Source organism: Oryzias latipes, chromosome 16 (assembly GCF_002234675.1).
Source record: "Oryzias latipes chromosome 16, ASM223467v1".
Classification (NCBI taxonomy): Eukaryota; Metazoa; Chordata; class Actinopteri; order Beloniformes; family Adrianichthyidae; genus Oryzias; species Oryzias latipes.
The window spans coordinates 1,015,688-1,030,752 of record NC_019874.2 but is presented as its reverse complement, the minus strand read 5'-3'; the positions used below and the strand labels follow the sequence as shown (position 1 = coordinate 1,030,752).

Here is a 15,065-nt window from a genome sequence, read left to right as displayed (position 1 = left end):
GCTTCCCAGGCAAAGGCCGTCTTCACGGCGGGAGCCGCGGAGCGGCAAAGAGGCAGACTGCAGCGTCTCTGTCCCGCAGCGGATGCGGCCCGTCCCGCTGAAACGCGGTGAGTGGAACTTTATTCACTTTAGGAGTCGCGTTAAAGTTGGCATTAAGAGAGGGGAGGTGGGCACGAGCGCACGTCAGCGAAAGGAGGGCACGCGACCGTCCGTGCCCACAGCCTGATCTGCCGTAAGCCACTTAACGACACGGTGTATATAATATGTGGATCCATTTGTTGTGGCCTGTTTTGCATTGAATGACTTTGTGTGTCTCAAATGCAAAATACCAACAAAGAGTTTTTTCTTCTTCTGTTCTCAACATTTTAATGCAACACAATAATTAAATGATGACTGAAAACATGTATCCTCTAATCCCTCACCGCAGCATCTGGTTTCATTGCTCTTCTAGAAATTACAACAATTTACAAAAATTTCAATAATGAATGTCTTTATGTTCACTGTGGCCTGGTTTAAACTACAGAAAATCACATCTAACGTAATTAAGACAGAATTTGTCCCAACCCAATTTGTATAGTTTATCTGTATTTTTGGAATAACGGTTTTACAACCAAATTAGGAAGCGGAGGACACTACTATCTGTGTTTTTTCACAACACATCACGTTAATAATGCTAGCTTTAAGCTTTGGATGCATAGTGCTTTATGCTTAAATGTATTCGGTGTTTTCCATCCCATGAGTGTGTCTGTCTTTACCCTGTTGTTATTGACCTGCATGGAGCAGCAAAGCATCTTGGTTGTGTTTAGCCGCACAAAACATTTTCCAGTTTGTTGCTGCTTATTCTTACAGCTTTTTGGAACAAATGTTAATCTCTTGGTTATGAAAACGAGAACCTTCCTTGACATACTGTTGAATAAATAATAGATTACTTCTTAAATGTGGGCCAAGTTACTTGGCCCACATTTTCTTTTTCACATTCTCTGAAATGGTCAGAGATGCCTAGAATGCAGCAGTTAAGTATTTTATCAGTCAAATGTAAATAACAGTTTTAATGCAGAACTTAATTGGAAAGGTTTTCTTCCAGATCTGTGTATTAAGCGGCGTGCATGCGGCGTGCATGCTGCCTGCATGATCCTTTGTGCGTGCAGCTCAGCTGGCGTTGCTTTTGGCCGGTGCTGAAGTCACTCTGTCTTCAGGGCATATCAGGACAGAGAAGGAGCAGTAGAGGGAACAGAGTTCTCCTGCAGCTGCGTGGGTAGCACGATTATATAAACAAAGAACAAATGAACATTTTGTTGACAACATTACAAAATTACTTATTTTTCTTAACTAATTATCTATCAGTATATTGTTCATACTATGATATATTTAAATAATACAACATGAAGCTAACATAATACATGCATGAAGCTGCTCTCAATAGAAAACTCCTGTAAAGGATGACCTGCAGTGTCGAACTCTGTCTCCCTCTACAGGACAACCTGGGACATTGCACCCCATCCAATCCTCACCATGGAAACTTGTGAAGGTGACAGATCATATTTTTGTTTTTTTGCCTGAACTTTATTTACATTTTTAGGGTAATTCAGATAGAAATAAACTTCATAAATATTGATTTGATTTTGATTTATTGATTTATTTCAAGCATTGTTGTGACGGTGTAGAACCGTCAGCTGCCGCTGCAGGCGCACACGCATGCACACACGCTCGCACACACACACGTGCGCATAGACGCGCACGCTCGGACCCGGTAACACGTCATTTACATCAGCTTACCCTTTTCATTCCGTCCCTATCCCTCTGCAGGTAGCCCTGGGTGCACACTAGGTTGCCGACTCACCATCCCCATGCATACATTAACACGAAGCACACACGACGCCAACATTAACGTTGGTTTGTTTACCCGGAAGTAACCCGGTAACCCGGAAGTGGTCATGGACACCCTGGGTCATGTGACGCATCGGTCACTGTTTGTATTTATTTTTATTGATGATTATTGTTATTTTTCTGTACACGACACAGAATGTTTAGTTGAATGAAACTGTTTATTCCTGTATGTTTATGTTCTTGAACAATGTAAACACTTGTCCCTATTTTCTCTTTGGACTGATGGAGAGCAACGCCCAGGAGGAGGGGCTTACCACTTAAAAGAGAACCAGATACAGCTGTCAGTGTGGGAGTCTGAGTGGAGAAGTTGGAGAGTCTGAGAGGAGAATTTGGAGTGTTGGATTGGAGAAGTCTATGTTGGTTAACCTTTGTGGAGCAATTGGTGTGCTCTATTCTTGCATTAAAGTCAAGAATACTTTCACCTTGGCGCCTCTGCCCAATCATTCCCTGGTGGGACCCACGACAGTTGGTGTCAGAAGTGGGATAAGCAGATGGCTGGCCGCAAAAAGGTGAGACACAGAGGTCTGCGTTCCCAGAAGGAGGAGATGGAACCAACATCGGATGCAGTCCCTCTGTTGTCCAATTCATCCTCTGAGGAGGAGGTGGTAGATCCTGGTGCCTCGGGTGGTTCTCCAGGCCTGACCAAAGGCCCAGAAGGTGACTTGGCGGCTATGATGAGAGACTTCCTCCGTGGACAGCAGCAGCGGGAGGACAGATTCATCGCTGCCCTCCAAGGTTTGGAAGCCTCTTTTTCCAGGGCAGAGCACCATTCTGGTCGGCGGCGTAACATCAGTCCCAAAGCCGCTGGACCAAGCTCAGCCGCAGTGAGTAGCCCAAGGTTGGATCTGCCAACACCAGCTGCAACGTCCCGTCGACGGCATCCAGTGGCACAGGAGGACTCCAGCTGGTCAGATCAACCACAGAGCAGAGTCAGTTTACAGCCACCTGATTGGAGACCTTACATGGAGCCAAAGGTCCCTCCATATCAGACAGGTGAGGACATTGAAAATTACCTGCTACGTTTTGAACGGATTGCCAGGACGTGGAGATGGCCAGAGACTGAGTGGGCATGTCGCCTGGTGCCACTGCTGTCCGGAAAGGCGTTGGAGGCCTACACAGCAATGGACGAGCAGCAAGCCCACATCTACAAGGACCTGAAAGACGCACTCCTGGTAAAATTTGACATCTCGCCAGAAACTTACCGTCAGCAGTTCCGGTCTACTGTGGTGCCATCTGGGGAGAATCCGACTGAGACATACCACCGCCTGAAGGGCCTCTACCGTCGCTGGATCCGCCCAGAGCAACACAGCAAGGAGCAGATCGGGGAGATCGTCATCCTGGAGCAGCTGCTGCGTGTGCTTCCAGCTGACGTGAGGACGTGGGTGAAGGAGCATGACCCGGAGGATGGCCTCACCGCTGCCCGGCTTGCGCTGCAGTATCTCAACGCTCGACGAGGAGCGTCTGCACGGCCGTCGGGTGGGGATCAGCGTCTTCCCATTCAAACCGCTCCACTGAGACCTGCACGGAGAGACTTCCATCAGGCAACGCAAGGTACCAACCCAGCACCTAACCAGCGAGCGGCGGGTAAGGACCTTGTGTGTTTCTATTGCCAGCAGATTGGTCACAAAGCCTCCGTATGTCCAATCCGCAAGACTAAATTCACAGGTGCTTGCTACGCACCCAGGCCAGAGACTGTCACAGGAGCAGGGCCTGTGCACATGGACAAAGACACTTTCCAGCCACTTAAACAGGTGACTGTGAACGGACAGCAGGTTACTGCTATGTTGGACACGGGCAGTTTTTTTTCTCTGGTCAAACAGAGTTTAATCCCTTTTGGTGGACTTGATTATAGCAGGCAAACAAGTGTTGTGTGTGTTCATGGCGACCAACATTTGTACCCAAAAGCGGATGTAACAGTGACCATAAATGAACAATCCTATCTTTTGACTGTCGGGGTGGTAGAGAACCTACCTGTTGATTTAATTTTGGGGTGTGATTTACCTATGTTTGGGGACTTATTAAATGAGGCTACTGAAACAGCTAAAGCTAATGATGAGCTAGCTGTTACTGTCTCAGCACCTGTGCTAACTAGAGCTCAGGCTAAAGCGGGAATGCAAAGTCTTCCACGTTTGGATGACGATTTCTTTGATGGAGGCAAAGAAATGCCCAGAAAATCCCGTCGTCAAAGACGGTTTGAGAAAAAACTTAAGTTGCTGGATCCTGAGATCACAACAACAGCAGAAACATTTGACATACCCGCTGACATTTCGGCTTTGCAGAAAGAGGACCAAACTTTAAAACCATTGTTTGCCAAGGTGACAACAGAGAGTGACAAATGTTTGGGAAATGTGCGGTTTATTGTTGCTGATGATGTTCTGTATGCAGCTGAAGGTGAACACCTACGGTTAGTTCTTCCAACCACCTGCAGGCCACTCGTCATGCACTTAGCGCACACACTCCCATGGGCGGGTCACCTGGGTCGTCACAAAACCTATCTGCGGGTCAGTTCACGTTTTTTCTGGCCATCAATGTACACTGACATTCAGACGTACTGTGCAACATGTCCTACCTGCCAGAAAACTGCAATAACACACAAGTCTGACAGAGCATTACTACACCCACTTCCTATAATTTCCACTCCATTCAGGAGAATAGCCATGGACATTGTTGGACCTTTACCTAAGAGCAGTAGCGGTCACGAATACATCCTGGTGGTCTGTGATTATGCTACACGGTTCCCAGAAGCTTTTCCCCTGCGCACCATTACAGCTCCTGCAGTCATGAGAGCGTTAATTCAGTTTTTCTCCAGAGTAGGAATACCGGATGAAATTCTGACAGACCAAGGAACCAACTTCACCTCTCGGTTGATGAAACTGTTCCAACAGCAGCTTGGCATCACTGCCATCAAGGCGACACCGTACCACCCACAGACCAATGGCTTGGTGGAACGTTTCAACCAGACCCTGAAGAGGATGCTGCAGAAGTTCGTGAGTGACACAGGGAAGGACTGGGATCGTTGGCTACCATTCCTGTTGTTTGCTTATAGGGAAGTCCCACAAGCTTCAACAGGCTTCTCACCATTCGAACTCCTCTATGGCTGGGATGTCCAAGGCCCACTGGATCTCCTCAAGAAGAGCTGGGAGGCCAAATTCACAAAGACCTCAGAAAGGGGTGTGATCCAGTTTGTCCTGGAGATGAGAGAACGGTTGGCAAAGTACAGGGAAGAGGCAGAAGTCAACCAACGAGAGGCCCAAAGGAGTCGGAAGACGTGGTACGACCAGCAGGCCCGTCACCGTGAACTCCTACCAGGTCAGAAGGTTCTGCTACTTCTTCCCTCTTGTACCAGCAAACTACTGGCAAAGTGGCAAGGGCCATACACCATTCTCCGCAGGATGGGACCTGTCACCTATGAGGTGCACCATCCTGACAAAAAGAAAGAAAAGCAGACATACCACGTGAATCTACTTAAAGAGTGGAAGGAAGGTGCTAACCATCCAACAGAGAAGTCTTTGCTAGTGAGAGCTGTGAAGACTGAGGAAGACTTGGACTCTGATCTGGGAGCACTGACTCACTCAACCCCTCCGTCTCTGTCACTTTTACCTCCGGAACAGACTACACAGATAATGGACTTATTTCGTGAAACGCCATCTCTTTTTTCTGCACAGCCAGGAAGAACTACACTCATTAGCCATTCCATACGGCTCCAAGATGGACGACCAATCCGGCAACGGCCTTATCGGGTACCACAGAAGTTGGTGGGAAGGCTGAACGATGAGGTGAGGAAGATGCTGGAGCTAGGTGTCATTGAGCCGTCCAACTCAGAGTGGAGCAGTCCGGTGGTGATCGTTCCCAAAAAAGACGACTCACTGCGGATATGCATCGACTTCAGGAAACTGAACGCCGTTTCGGAGTTCGACGCATATCCAATGCCGAGGATTGACGACCTGCTGGAGAAGATCGGGGCTGCTAATTTCATCACCACTCTTGACCTATGCAAGGGTTACTGGCAAGTACCTCTCAGCAACACCTGTCGACCATACACGGCGTTCAAAACACCTGCTGGACTGTTTCAGTTTACAGTTATGCCTTTTGGTCTGCATGGAGCACCAGCCACGTTCCAACGCCTGATGGACAGGGTGCTGCAGGGATGTAACCACTGTAGTGCAGCCTATTTGGATGACGTGGTGATCTACAGTCACACCTGGGAGCAACACCTAGATCACCTGCGTCTGGTCCTGAGGAAACTACAAAATGCAGGCCTGACCTTAAACGTGAGCAAGTGTGAGTGGGCCCGGAAGGAAACTCGTTACCTGGGGTACCTGCTGGGAGGTGGTGAGGTGCGTCCGCAGGTGGATAAAGTTGAAGTTATCCGCAATTGCCCTCGACCACGCACCAAGAAAGAGGTACGCTCCTTCCTGGGGTTAGCTGGATGGTACCGGCGGTTTGTCCATCAGTTCGCCACCATTGCAGCTCCTCTCACTGCCCTTACAGAGAAGAGGCAGAAAAACCCCGTGACCTGGACAGATGAGTGTGAACAGGCTTTCCAAGCATTGAAAAATAAATTGTGTTCCTGTCCTGTTCTCAAGAGTCCTAACTTTGATCAAAGGTTCCTCGTCCAAGTGGATGCCTCAGCAGTCGGACTTGGTGCTGTCCTGGCTCAGGGAGACCCAGGTGAAGAGCGACCAGTCCTGTACCTCAGTCGGAAACTGCAGCCGAGAGAGACAAGGTACTCCACTGTGGAGAAGGAAGGACTTGCCATTAAGTGGGCGTTGGATAGCTTGAGGTACTACTTACTTGGCAGAGAATTCGACCTTGAGACAGACCACAGGGCCCTGACATGGATAAATACCATGGAGGACCACCACAACCGGCTTACGCGCTGGTATCTGGCGCTTCAGCCGTACAAATTTAACGTACGTCACCGTCCCGGAAAACAAAACATAGTGGCAGATTTCCTGTCCAGATTGCCGCACATCGCCAATCTCCCAGAGGAGGGGGATGATGTGACGGTGTAGAACCGTCAGCTGCCGCTGCAGGCGCACACGCATGCACACACGCTCGCACACACACACACGTGCGCATAGACGCGCACGCTCGGACCCGGTAACACGTCATTTACATCAGCTTACCCTTTTCATTCCGTCCCTATCCCTCTGCAGGTAGCCCTGGGTGCACACTAGGTTGCCGACTCACCATCCCCATGCATACATTAACACGAAGCACACACGACGCCAACATTAACGTTGGTTTGTTTACCCGGAAGTAACCCGGTAACCCGGAAGTGGTCATGGACACCCTGGGTCATGTGACGCATCGGTCACTGTTTGTATTTATTTTTATTGATGATTATTGTTATTTTTCTGTACACGACACAGAATGTTTAGTTGAATGAAACTGTTTATTCCTGTATGTTTATGTTCTTGAACAATGTAAACACTTGTCCCTATTTTCTCTTTGGACTGATGGAGAGCAACGCCCAGGAGGAGGGGCTTACCACTTAAAAGAGAACCAGATACAGCTGTCAGTGTGGGAGTCTGAGTGGAGAAGTTGGAGAGTCTGAGAGGAGAATTTGGAGTGTTGGATTGGAGAAGTCTATGTTGGTTAACCTTTGTGGAGCAATTGGTGTGCTCTATTCTTGCATTAAAGTCAAGAATACTTTCACCTTGGCGCCTCTGCCCTTTGATTTATTGATTTATTTCAAGCATTGTAGTCAAAGAGTTTGATCTATTGCTTGAAAAGGAGTGGGAAGAAGCAAGCTTATATAATCCCACTCCTACTAATATTGCCCTCAGTGGTAAAACGCAAACATTTTTGCAGCAAATGCAGATGTTCTTGTTCTGTAATGTTTAGATGATGGGAAGGTGGAGCAGACTGAGTATGGCTACCGTATCACTTGTGGAGACAGCAGGGCGGTGCTGCTCCTGAAGAAGTTTGTGTGCCCTGGGATCAACGTCAGATGTGTCCAAGTAAGTTTATATATTTGTTTATGTATTTATTTATGTAAACAATGTTACACCACAGCAGCTTTATCTATCCAATGAAAATTTTTATGGATTCATTTATTTTTCATCTAAAAATCTGTCCGTCTGCTGGAGACAAACAACATTTTTCATCAGCTCCTATTCAGATAAAGAAATACTTAGAAATGCAAATTTAAACTTAATTTTTTTATATATGCCCTCCATCTTCAGAAAAATGCCACAAGAACATGTTAAAACATCAGAAAAAAGCTTTTTTTAAAATCAGATTGGGACTTTAAAAATATTGTATTCATATTTTTCTTACTTTTGAAAATCACAAACAGTACATCATCACGACGAAACATAATAATAAAGGGAAATTCTTGCATCTGCAACTGAATCACAATTCCTATTGCTTTTTAGGAGGTCTTTTTGTTATCCGTAAGAATATTTGTAGAAAAAGAGATTATTGTGTTATTATTTTGATGCCATGACATTAACATATCACTAAAAAAGTTTAAGAAGTAACCTGAAGTTGCTGAGGAATATTAGTGTTTTCATTTGATAAGACATGTATTTAAGTAAAAGTAAAATTGTCGTTCTAGACTATACTCTTACTAAACAATTGTTTTAAATTTCTCAAGTGTCATTTGAGCAAATGTAACAGCATACTTATTCGTTTTAGTATAAAAAGTAACCACTACATCAAATGATCTTTTTCTGGAATGTATTTGTTACTCGCTTCCCTTTTATTAAAGATCACACTCACTGCAGAGAGATCGTCTGTCTGCTTTGGCCTGAGAAGCCGTCTCACTCCCAGCATTTATCGCACTCAGCTGCTTCTTGGAGAAAACGGAGCTTCATCTGGGATTTCACACACATGCCGCTCAGCACTTTCCCACCTTTGCTGTCAGACAAACCCAGCAGAGGTGTGAAGTCCACATCAACAGGACTGGCCAATGCTCTCTTGTTACACACACAGTCAGGCCTTGCTTTGCTCCTTCACACTGTCAGGTGTGCATGGATAGATGTCCTGGATGTCCTTCAGAAGTTCTTCAGTGTTTCTTTTGTGGTGCTCTGATTACAGGATATGTTGTTGCTGCATCACTCACTTTGTGTTGTTCCCCACAGTTTGATGACCAGCTCATTAGTCCTAAGCAATTTGTGCACCTGGCAGGGAAAGCTACTCTGAAGGACTGGAAGAGAGCCATCAGAGTGGGAGGGGTCATGCTCAGGTAAATATAGCAGCTGCTCAAACTTCTGTTTATTACTCTGTTGAGTTGGGGTTTTAAGGCTGATGCCTAAAGTGCAGCCTGTAGTCTGCAGTTGCTGTTTTTTCATCTCCATTCCAGACATAGAAGGTAAAGCAGGCGTCTGCTGATAGGAGGATTTGCTTGCTGCCTTGCTGAGTGACGCTTTGTCAGTCTTGGATGTTGTTGGTGTCATGGTAAAGGGCGTGTATGGAAATGAGTTATGTGCATCTTCTCTTTAAACCCTTGTGCTATCCTAGGCACTTTACCATTGGGAGTGGGGTCATCTAGACCCACTAGACAGTGCTCTGAACCTTTTTTCTTCAATGATTTGTGATCTTCACTGGTGTCCATGGATTACATGAAATCTTTCCACCTTTATCCACCTTTGTCATGTAGGGAGAACACGTCAATGTAAGGGGGGGGTCATCTAAGATAGCACAAGGGTTAATCTTAACCATTGACTGGATATGACAAGGGAGGGGGGGCAAACTTGTTGCAAAGAGGGCCAGATGTTCTGAGTAAAACTATGTCAGGACAGCCTGCATTCTTTAAACCCTTAGTAACATTAAATATAAATGAAGAATTTTATGGAACGTTTTTTTGTATTATGATACTTTCAGTTTCTTTTCATCTGAAAAGTGGTTTTACCAACATCACAGAGCCAACTCAGGTGGAGCTGAGTCTGCAGTGCACCTCCACCTGAAGGCCACAGACCACTCGTTCCAGGACAGGGAAGTCCGAACTCTAGCCAGAGAGAAAGGATGGTTAGAGCGAGGAGAGAAAGAAGCCATCTTTGTCAAGAAGGAGAAACCTTCTTTCAGGTCTATGATGGACTTTTAGGGCAAGTTTACAAAGATTTTTTTTTAAATTACGACTTTTAAATTGTAAATTTGCGAGTTTTTTTCTCGTACATTTACAACTTAAAATCTTGTAAATTTACGAGTAAAAAGTAAGATTAACAAGGAAAAAAACCCCAAAGTTGTTTGTTTATATGAGTTTAGCTTGAAGATGAAAGATGTGGAGCATATTGTGAATTTATTTATTTGTTTATTCGAATTTATTTCCGAAACAAAGAAATCCTGAACCTTTTGACGACTGAAAATCAGATTATTGTCAGTGGAGCCGTCTTTCCGGGGTTCGGTGGCGGTAAAGCGCAGTTTCATGTGTAAAATAAGGAGCTCAGAGACACGGTGCGGAGGACTGCTACTTTATTTTGCCATCATCATTCACATACCCTGAAGTCCATTTGTCACCTTACATCATGAACCTGTCATGCGCAGAACACCAATGCTGAAGGTAAACAATAGAACGTTGAAAATGCCAAAAAGTGCTCCTCCTCAGATGGAAGCATCACACAGACTTAGGGATCATGTCTGTCATGGAGGAAGAAAGGATGGAAGTGCAGAGCTGCAGGGACACAGACGTCTTCATCAACGTCTGCAGAGACCCTGTAAGCCCCGATCAATGAATAAAACATTAATAAATGCTAAATGAAACAAATGAGCTTCCAAACATTTGGAACGTTATCAATAAACATTCAGCTCACCTGTTCAGCTGAGTTTAGTGGGTCTGCTCTGCTGCTGCTGTCGTCAGTCAGTCATGTAATTTCTTGTTTGTTTGTCTTCTTTAGTTGTTTTTTTGATTGCTTGAAAAAAAATGATTCCAATTAGAGTTTTATGCTTTGGTGCATTTCTCACAACAGTATTAAAGTTTGGAGGACTGCTAAATGCTTTTTCTCAAAACAATTAGTGCGATCTGGAAAACCTGGTAGATAACCTGCAACAGTGAGTCACATTTCAAAATGGAAAGTCACTTGAACAAAAGCAAGTCTCTTCATCAAAATGGATAGTTTGATCCTAAAGGCAAGTATTTATGACAATTAAAGTGTCAGTGTTGTTAAAATGACAATGTATGACTCCAGCATCTTTGAATAAATGAAGTCAAAAGGTCTGAACATGTTTTCATTGGGACAGATTTCTCTGGAAGTGTTCCCAATGTCCTGTAAAGTGAAGACAGCATCATCAAGACATTTTGAAACTAGAATTCAATAAAAACTAAGACACTGAATGTGCTCTTAGGGGACCTCTTCCTTTCACTCCTTCTAGGTTGTCATGCAATCCTTTATGACGTTAAGAAAAAGAAACAAATGTCAACATGCTAAATGTTTACAGTACTGTACCATAATACTATTTTCTTTATTTTGACATCACAGCACACTATGTGTGGTGAATTGTAAGTCTACATGTAAAGGCTTACCAGGTCATGTCCCAATGCAAACCAGTCGTATGACTATGATAGTACAGAACAAATGAGTTTGTGCTGAATAACCATAAGTTACACCTGTTCTTCCAACGAAACCTAAAGTCTGAATAGAGGAACCTACGGTGCTTCTCCCAACATTTTGCTGCATGCTTTGACCAGCCACAGCCATCGTGAGGCCATCGTTTACCACATGATCCACAAGTGTGCCTGGATTTGATCAGCTATCTGTTTATGTGGTTGGCCTCTTCCTCCACCCATCCTCACCATAAAATATATTTTTAAAAGAATGTACAAAATGATGGGCAACCTGTTCAACAGCTTTGTGTGCAACGAGATGAAGACTATTAGTTGTGGAAACAATGACTATGACCTGTACAAGTATTGTAATTTGGACGGACATGATTCAAAGAAATGAATAATGATCAAAAGCAAGACAAAAGGGATCATTTTGCAGAGATTTGGATTCAGTCATTTGCTTCGTGTCCAACAGCATTTGCTGTGGAATGAAATGAAGATGAAACTGCCAATAGGTTGTGCCCCAATAACTGAATGTTGTGCAAAGTTTAATTCTGTTGTGAGAAATGCACCAAAGTGTTTGAGAAATATAGTATTCTATTCTAACTCCCATGTTGAGATCAAAAATTCCAGTGACAAAAACCCAAATAGAAACTGTTGCATAAAATAGTTTTTTTCCAGATATTCAACGATATTATGGTGTCTTTCTGAAGGAGAATGATGGACTCTGGGGAGATAGATTTCTATCGGCACAATCACATGTGCAGCAACACCTGCCGCAGCACTAAATTCAACGTCCGGACCAACGGCCCACGGCCCTCTATGGGGACCCCCATGCAACCAGGCTCATCCTGTGTGGCCCCTCAGCCGTCTGGAGGACAGGTGCCCCCCATGACAGGTAGATTGTGTTTGGCATGAACAGTTTGCTGTTTTTATGACACACTTTGAATTGACACATTTGCAACCCTTTGAAAGAGCTCTTGTCCCCCCATGATGCAGCAGAGGGGCGTTTGGAGAACGAGAGCAGAGCAACAGCAGGCTGGAGTAGTGGTCTGCCACGGCTTGTACATTTCACAGCATCCAGTTGGCATTCTCTCAAGAGAAAGAGAGCTGACACACCTGGTAAGTATTCACTGGTCGTTCTCTGGGAATATTTAAACTGTGGCTGACCTGAAGTACTCGTCTATGGCTGCACAGTAAATCCCCAATGGAGTGTGTTGTGTGTTCAGTTGAATAATTCTGTGGTTTATATGCAGGTCATGGGTTTCCTGTCAGTTAAACGACGTGTTGTTTTACCTGTGGTCCATCTGCCGTCTTACAGTCACAGCTGTTTGTCCCCTGTATCTGCGGTTCAGCCATTCCTGCATACTGTTGTTAAAAAGCTGCTGACAGCAGACAGGCTCGGCGTCACGCCCCTTTATTTAACAGTAGCTGGCATTTTCAGGTGTGTCTTTTTCCTGCATGGTCCAAGCTTTGATTTAAGGGCATTTGAAGGTGACCTGATTAGGCATTGTTCCAGGTGGAGCAGGCTGGAGTAAAACAGCCTGCGGTGATCCTGTAAATGGCAGACTGCAGACTGCAGATTGCTGCACCCTCAGGATTCCTTTTTGCAGGGCTTAAGACAAATGTACAGTTCCCGGTGAGGCAGCTTGGGTGAAACTTTTGACAAAGACGGATAGATCAACTTAAAGCTATATGGCTTCTACAATGCATTTAATTCTCCTTCAAAATACTTCCTGTTCTTGTGGCCTGCTGCAGTGGTTCACGTCACACCTACAAGCTTGTTCAAATGACATTTTTTCATCTGCCCCTGATTCACATCGATTTGAATAAAGAAATACTCAGCGAAGCTATTTTACGTAATCTTAACTTTCTTTATATATGTTCTCCATCATCAGGAAAATGCCACAAGAACATGATAAAAACACCCGATTCCTCATTTGCAGTGAAGTGGGTCTTTAAATGTTAGCATCCTCTCCAAATCCTGCTCCTTATTCCTCCTTAAATAATACTTTTCTGCTTTCCATCTGGAGATTTCCTCCAGTGTTTTTTCTGTCTCAGATCTTCAGCTCTCCCCTCATTCTTGCTCTTCTGTGTTTTTTCCCTCAGCCCACACACAGAAAGATCTGTTTTCACTCACAAACCCTTGATTCCCAGCTGTGGCCGTCTTTGAACCCCCTCTAGATGGAGTCCTGCGTCTGTGGAGGGGCGTGGCAGACTCGGGCCTGATGGGGGAAGTTCTTTCAAGTGTCCAGAGTGAACTGTTGACAGCTCTCCAAAGAGTGGAGCTTTGCAGGGAAAAGGCCGACCTGCAGGAAGCAGGTACAGCTACTTCAAATCTTTATCTGACAAAGAAGTTTTAGGAAAATAAGCTAAACTTGATTCCAGGAAAATTCAGATAAATGTCTCTAAACCTTCTTGGGGCAGGAAAGGGAAGGATTTTAGTGCATCTTTAGGGATATTGTGAAGATTCCAGGTTTGTAGCTTAGTTTTGATTCTCTTGTCTTTGGCAGATACTTTCATGTTGAATTCCCTGTGTGAGATGTTTGGGCTTTTGGAGTCAGTGAAACAAACTGTGGACATAAGATGCAGGCAGAGTGAAGAGAGCAAAATCCATCACCGTGTTTATGGTGAGAAAGCTGCCGAGAGTCAATACTCTCAGTGCTCAGCGATGCAACTTTTACAGTTAATATCTTGTTTTTCTGCAGCGCTGAATGATATCCTGGGGGAGGGGAGCAAGCTGAGTTGCAGATCTTACACAAACTCCTCCTCAAAACAGTATCAGAGCCGGAAGAACCGCCGCACCCAGCGGGACACTGCAAAAACAAAGACAGGGATCTGTTCTCTGTCTGATGTCGACTTGGGATCTGCATCCCACAATGGGATTTTCCCCCAGTCCTCTTCCTTCACTGATCCTCGGGTTGGAGCTAGCAAGGCATGCGGGGATGGACAGGGCAGTCTGAGGGAGCATGAGGTCAGCAGGGCAGGAAAGCAGGAGACGGCTCAGAGACAGGAGGACACCGTTGTGAATGGACAGAGGTCAGACAAGCTTTTGGGACTCTGCCAACTGAAAAGGGAGGATGTTGGGGACAAAGAAAGTCCAAGCAAAAGCAGAGAAGAAGAGAAACATAACAATATGGCAAAAATGTGAGGGAATGTTAAAAAATGCCAAGATAAAATGTTCAAAGGTTTTAGGTGGGTGGTATTTTGAGCACAGCCTCCCCAGCACTTCTAAGAAGAACATTGGCCTGTAAGGAGATTATCTGCGTTGATGTTGTTTACTCCTGTTTCTGAACGACACATAAATGAGTTATCAGGATTGTTGTTTCTCCTGCAGCGCGGAGACAAGACAAATGTAATTCCCGATCTCAAAACAACAAAAATCAAGAAAACAAAAGCTGTTATGAAGCCAAACTTTACTTGATCATATTTCCTTGATTTTGATCTTATCTCACATTTTCTGTCACTTTTCACGAGATCTCCTTGACATTTTTCAGTTAAATGCCACTCTCACCATTTTTGGATCTTTTTTAAAAGCATTCTTAGTGGTCGTGTAACCCTTGTTCTATCCTAGGCCCTTTAACGTCGGGAGTTGGGTCATCTAGACCCACTAGACAGTGCTCTGAACCATTTTTCTTCAATGATTTGTGATCTTCACTGGTGTCCATGGATTACATGAAATCTTTCC

At 44.9% G+C, this 15,065-nt stretch overlaps 1 protein-coding gene across 4 annotated transcripts; it reads left to right on the top strand.

The window, feature by feature from the left end:
* Position 1: 1 nt before the first annotated feature.
* LOC105353750 (glucocorticoid modulatory element-binding protein 1) lies at positions 2–14,999 on the top strand. 4 transcript variants are annotated; one of them, XM_023963904.1, is made up of 9 exons: positions 2–107; positions 1,476–1,528; positions 7,738–7,853; positions 8,979–9,082; positions 12,091–12,275; positions 12,377–12,499; positions 13,562–13,699; positions 13,891–14,007; positions 14,086–14,999. In XM_023963904.1, exons 2-9 carry the CDS (start codon positions 1,513–1,515, stop codon positions 14,526–14,528), a joined length of 1,242 nt encoding a protein of 413 aa, XP_023819672.1. In that variant the 5' UTR covers positions 2–107; positions 1,476–1,512; the 3' UTR covers positions 14,529–14,999. The 4 variants fall into 4 exon arrangements, with proteins under 4 accessions (XP_023819672.1, XP_011471639.2, XP_023819673.1 ...); XM_011473337.2 differs by having other exon boundaries at positions 12,353–12,499; XM_023963905.1 differs by lacking the exons at positions 2–107; positions 1,476–1,528 and adding an exon at positions 8,606–8,861 and having other exon boundaries at positions 7,744–7,853; positions 12,353–12,499.
* Positions 15,000–15,065: the final 66 nt, after the last annotated feature.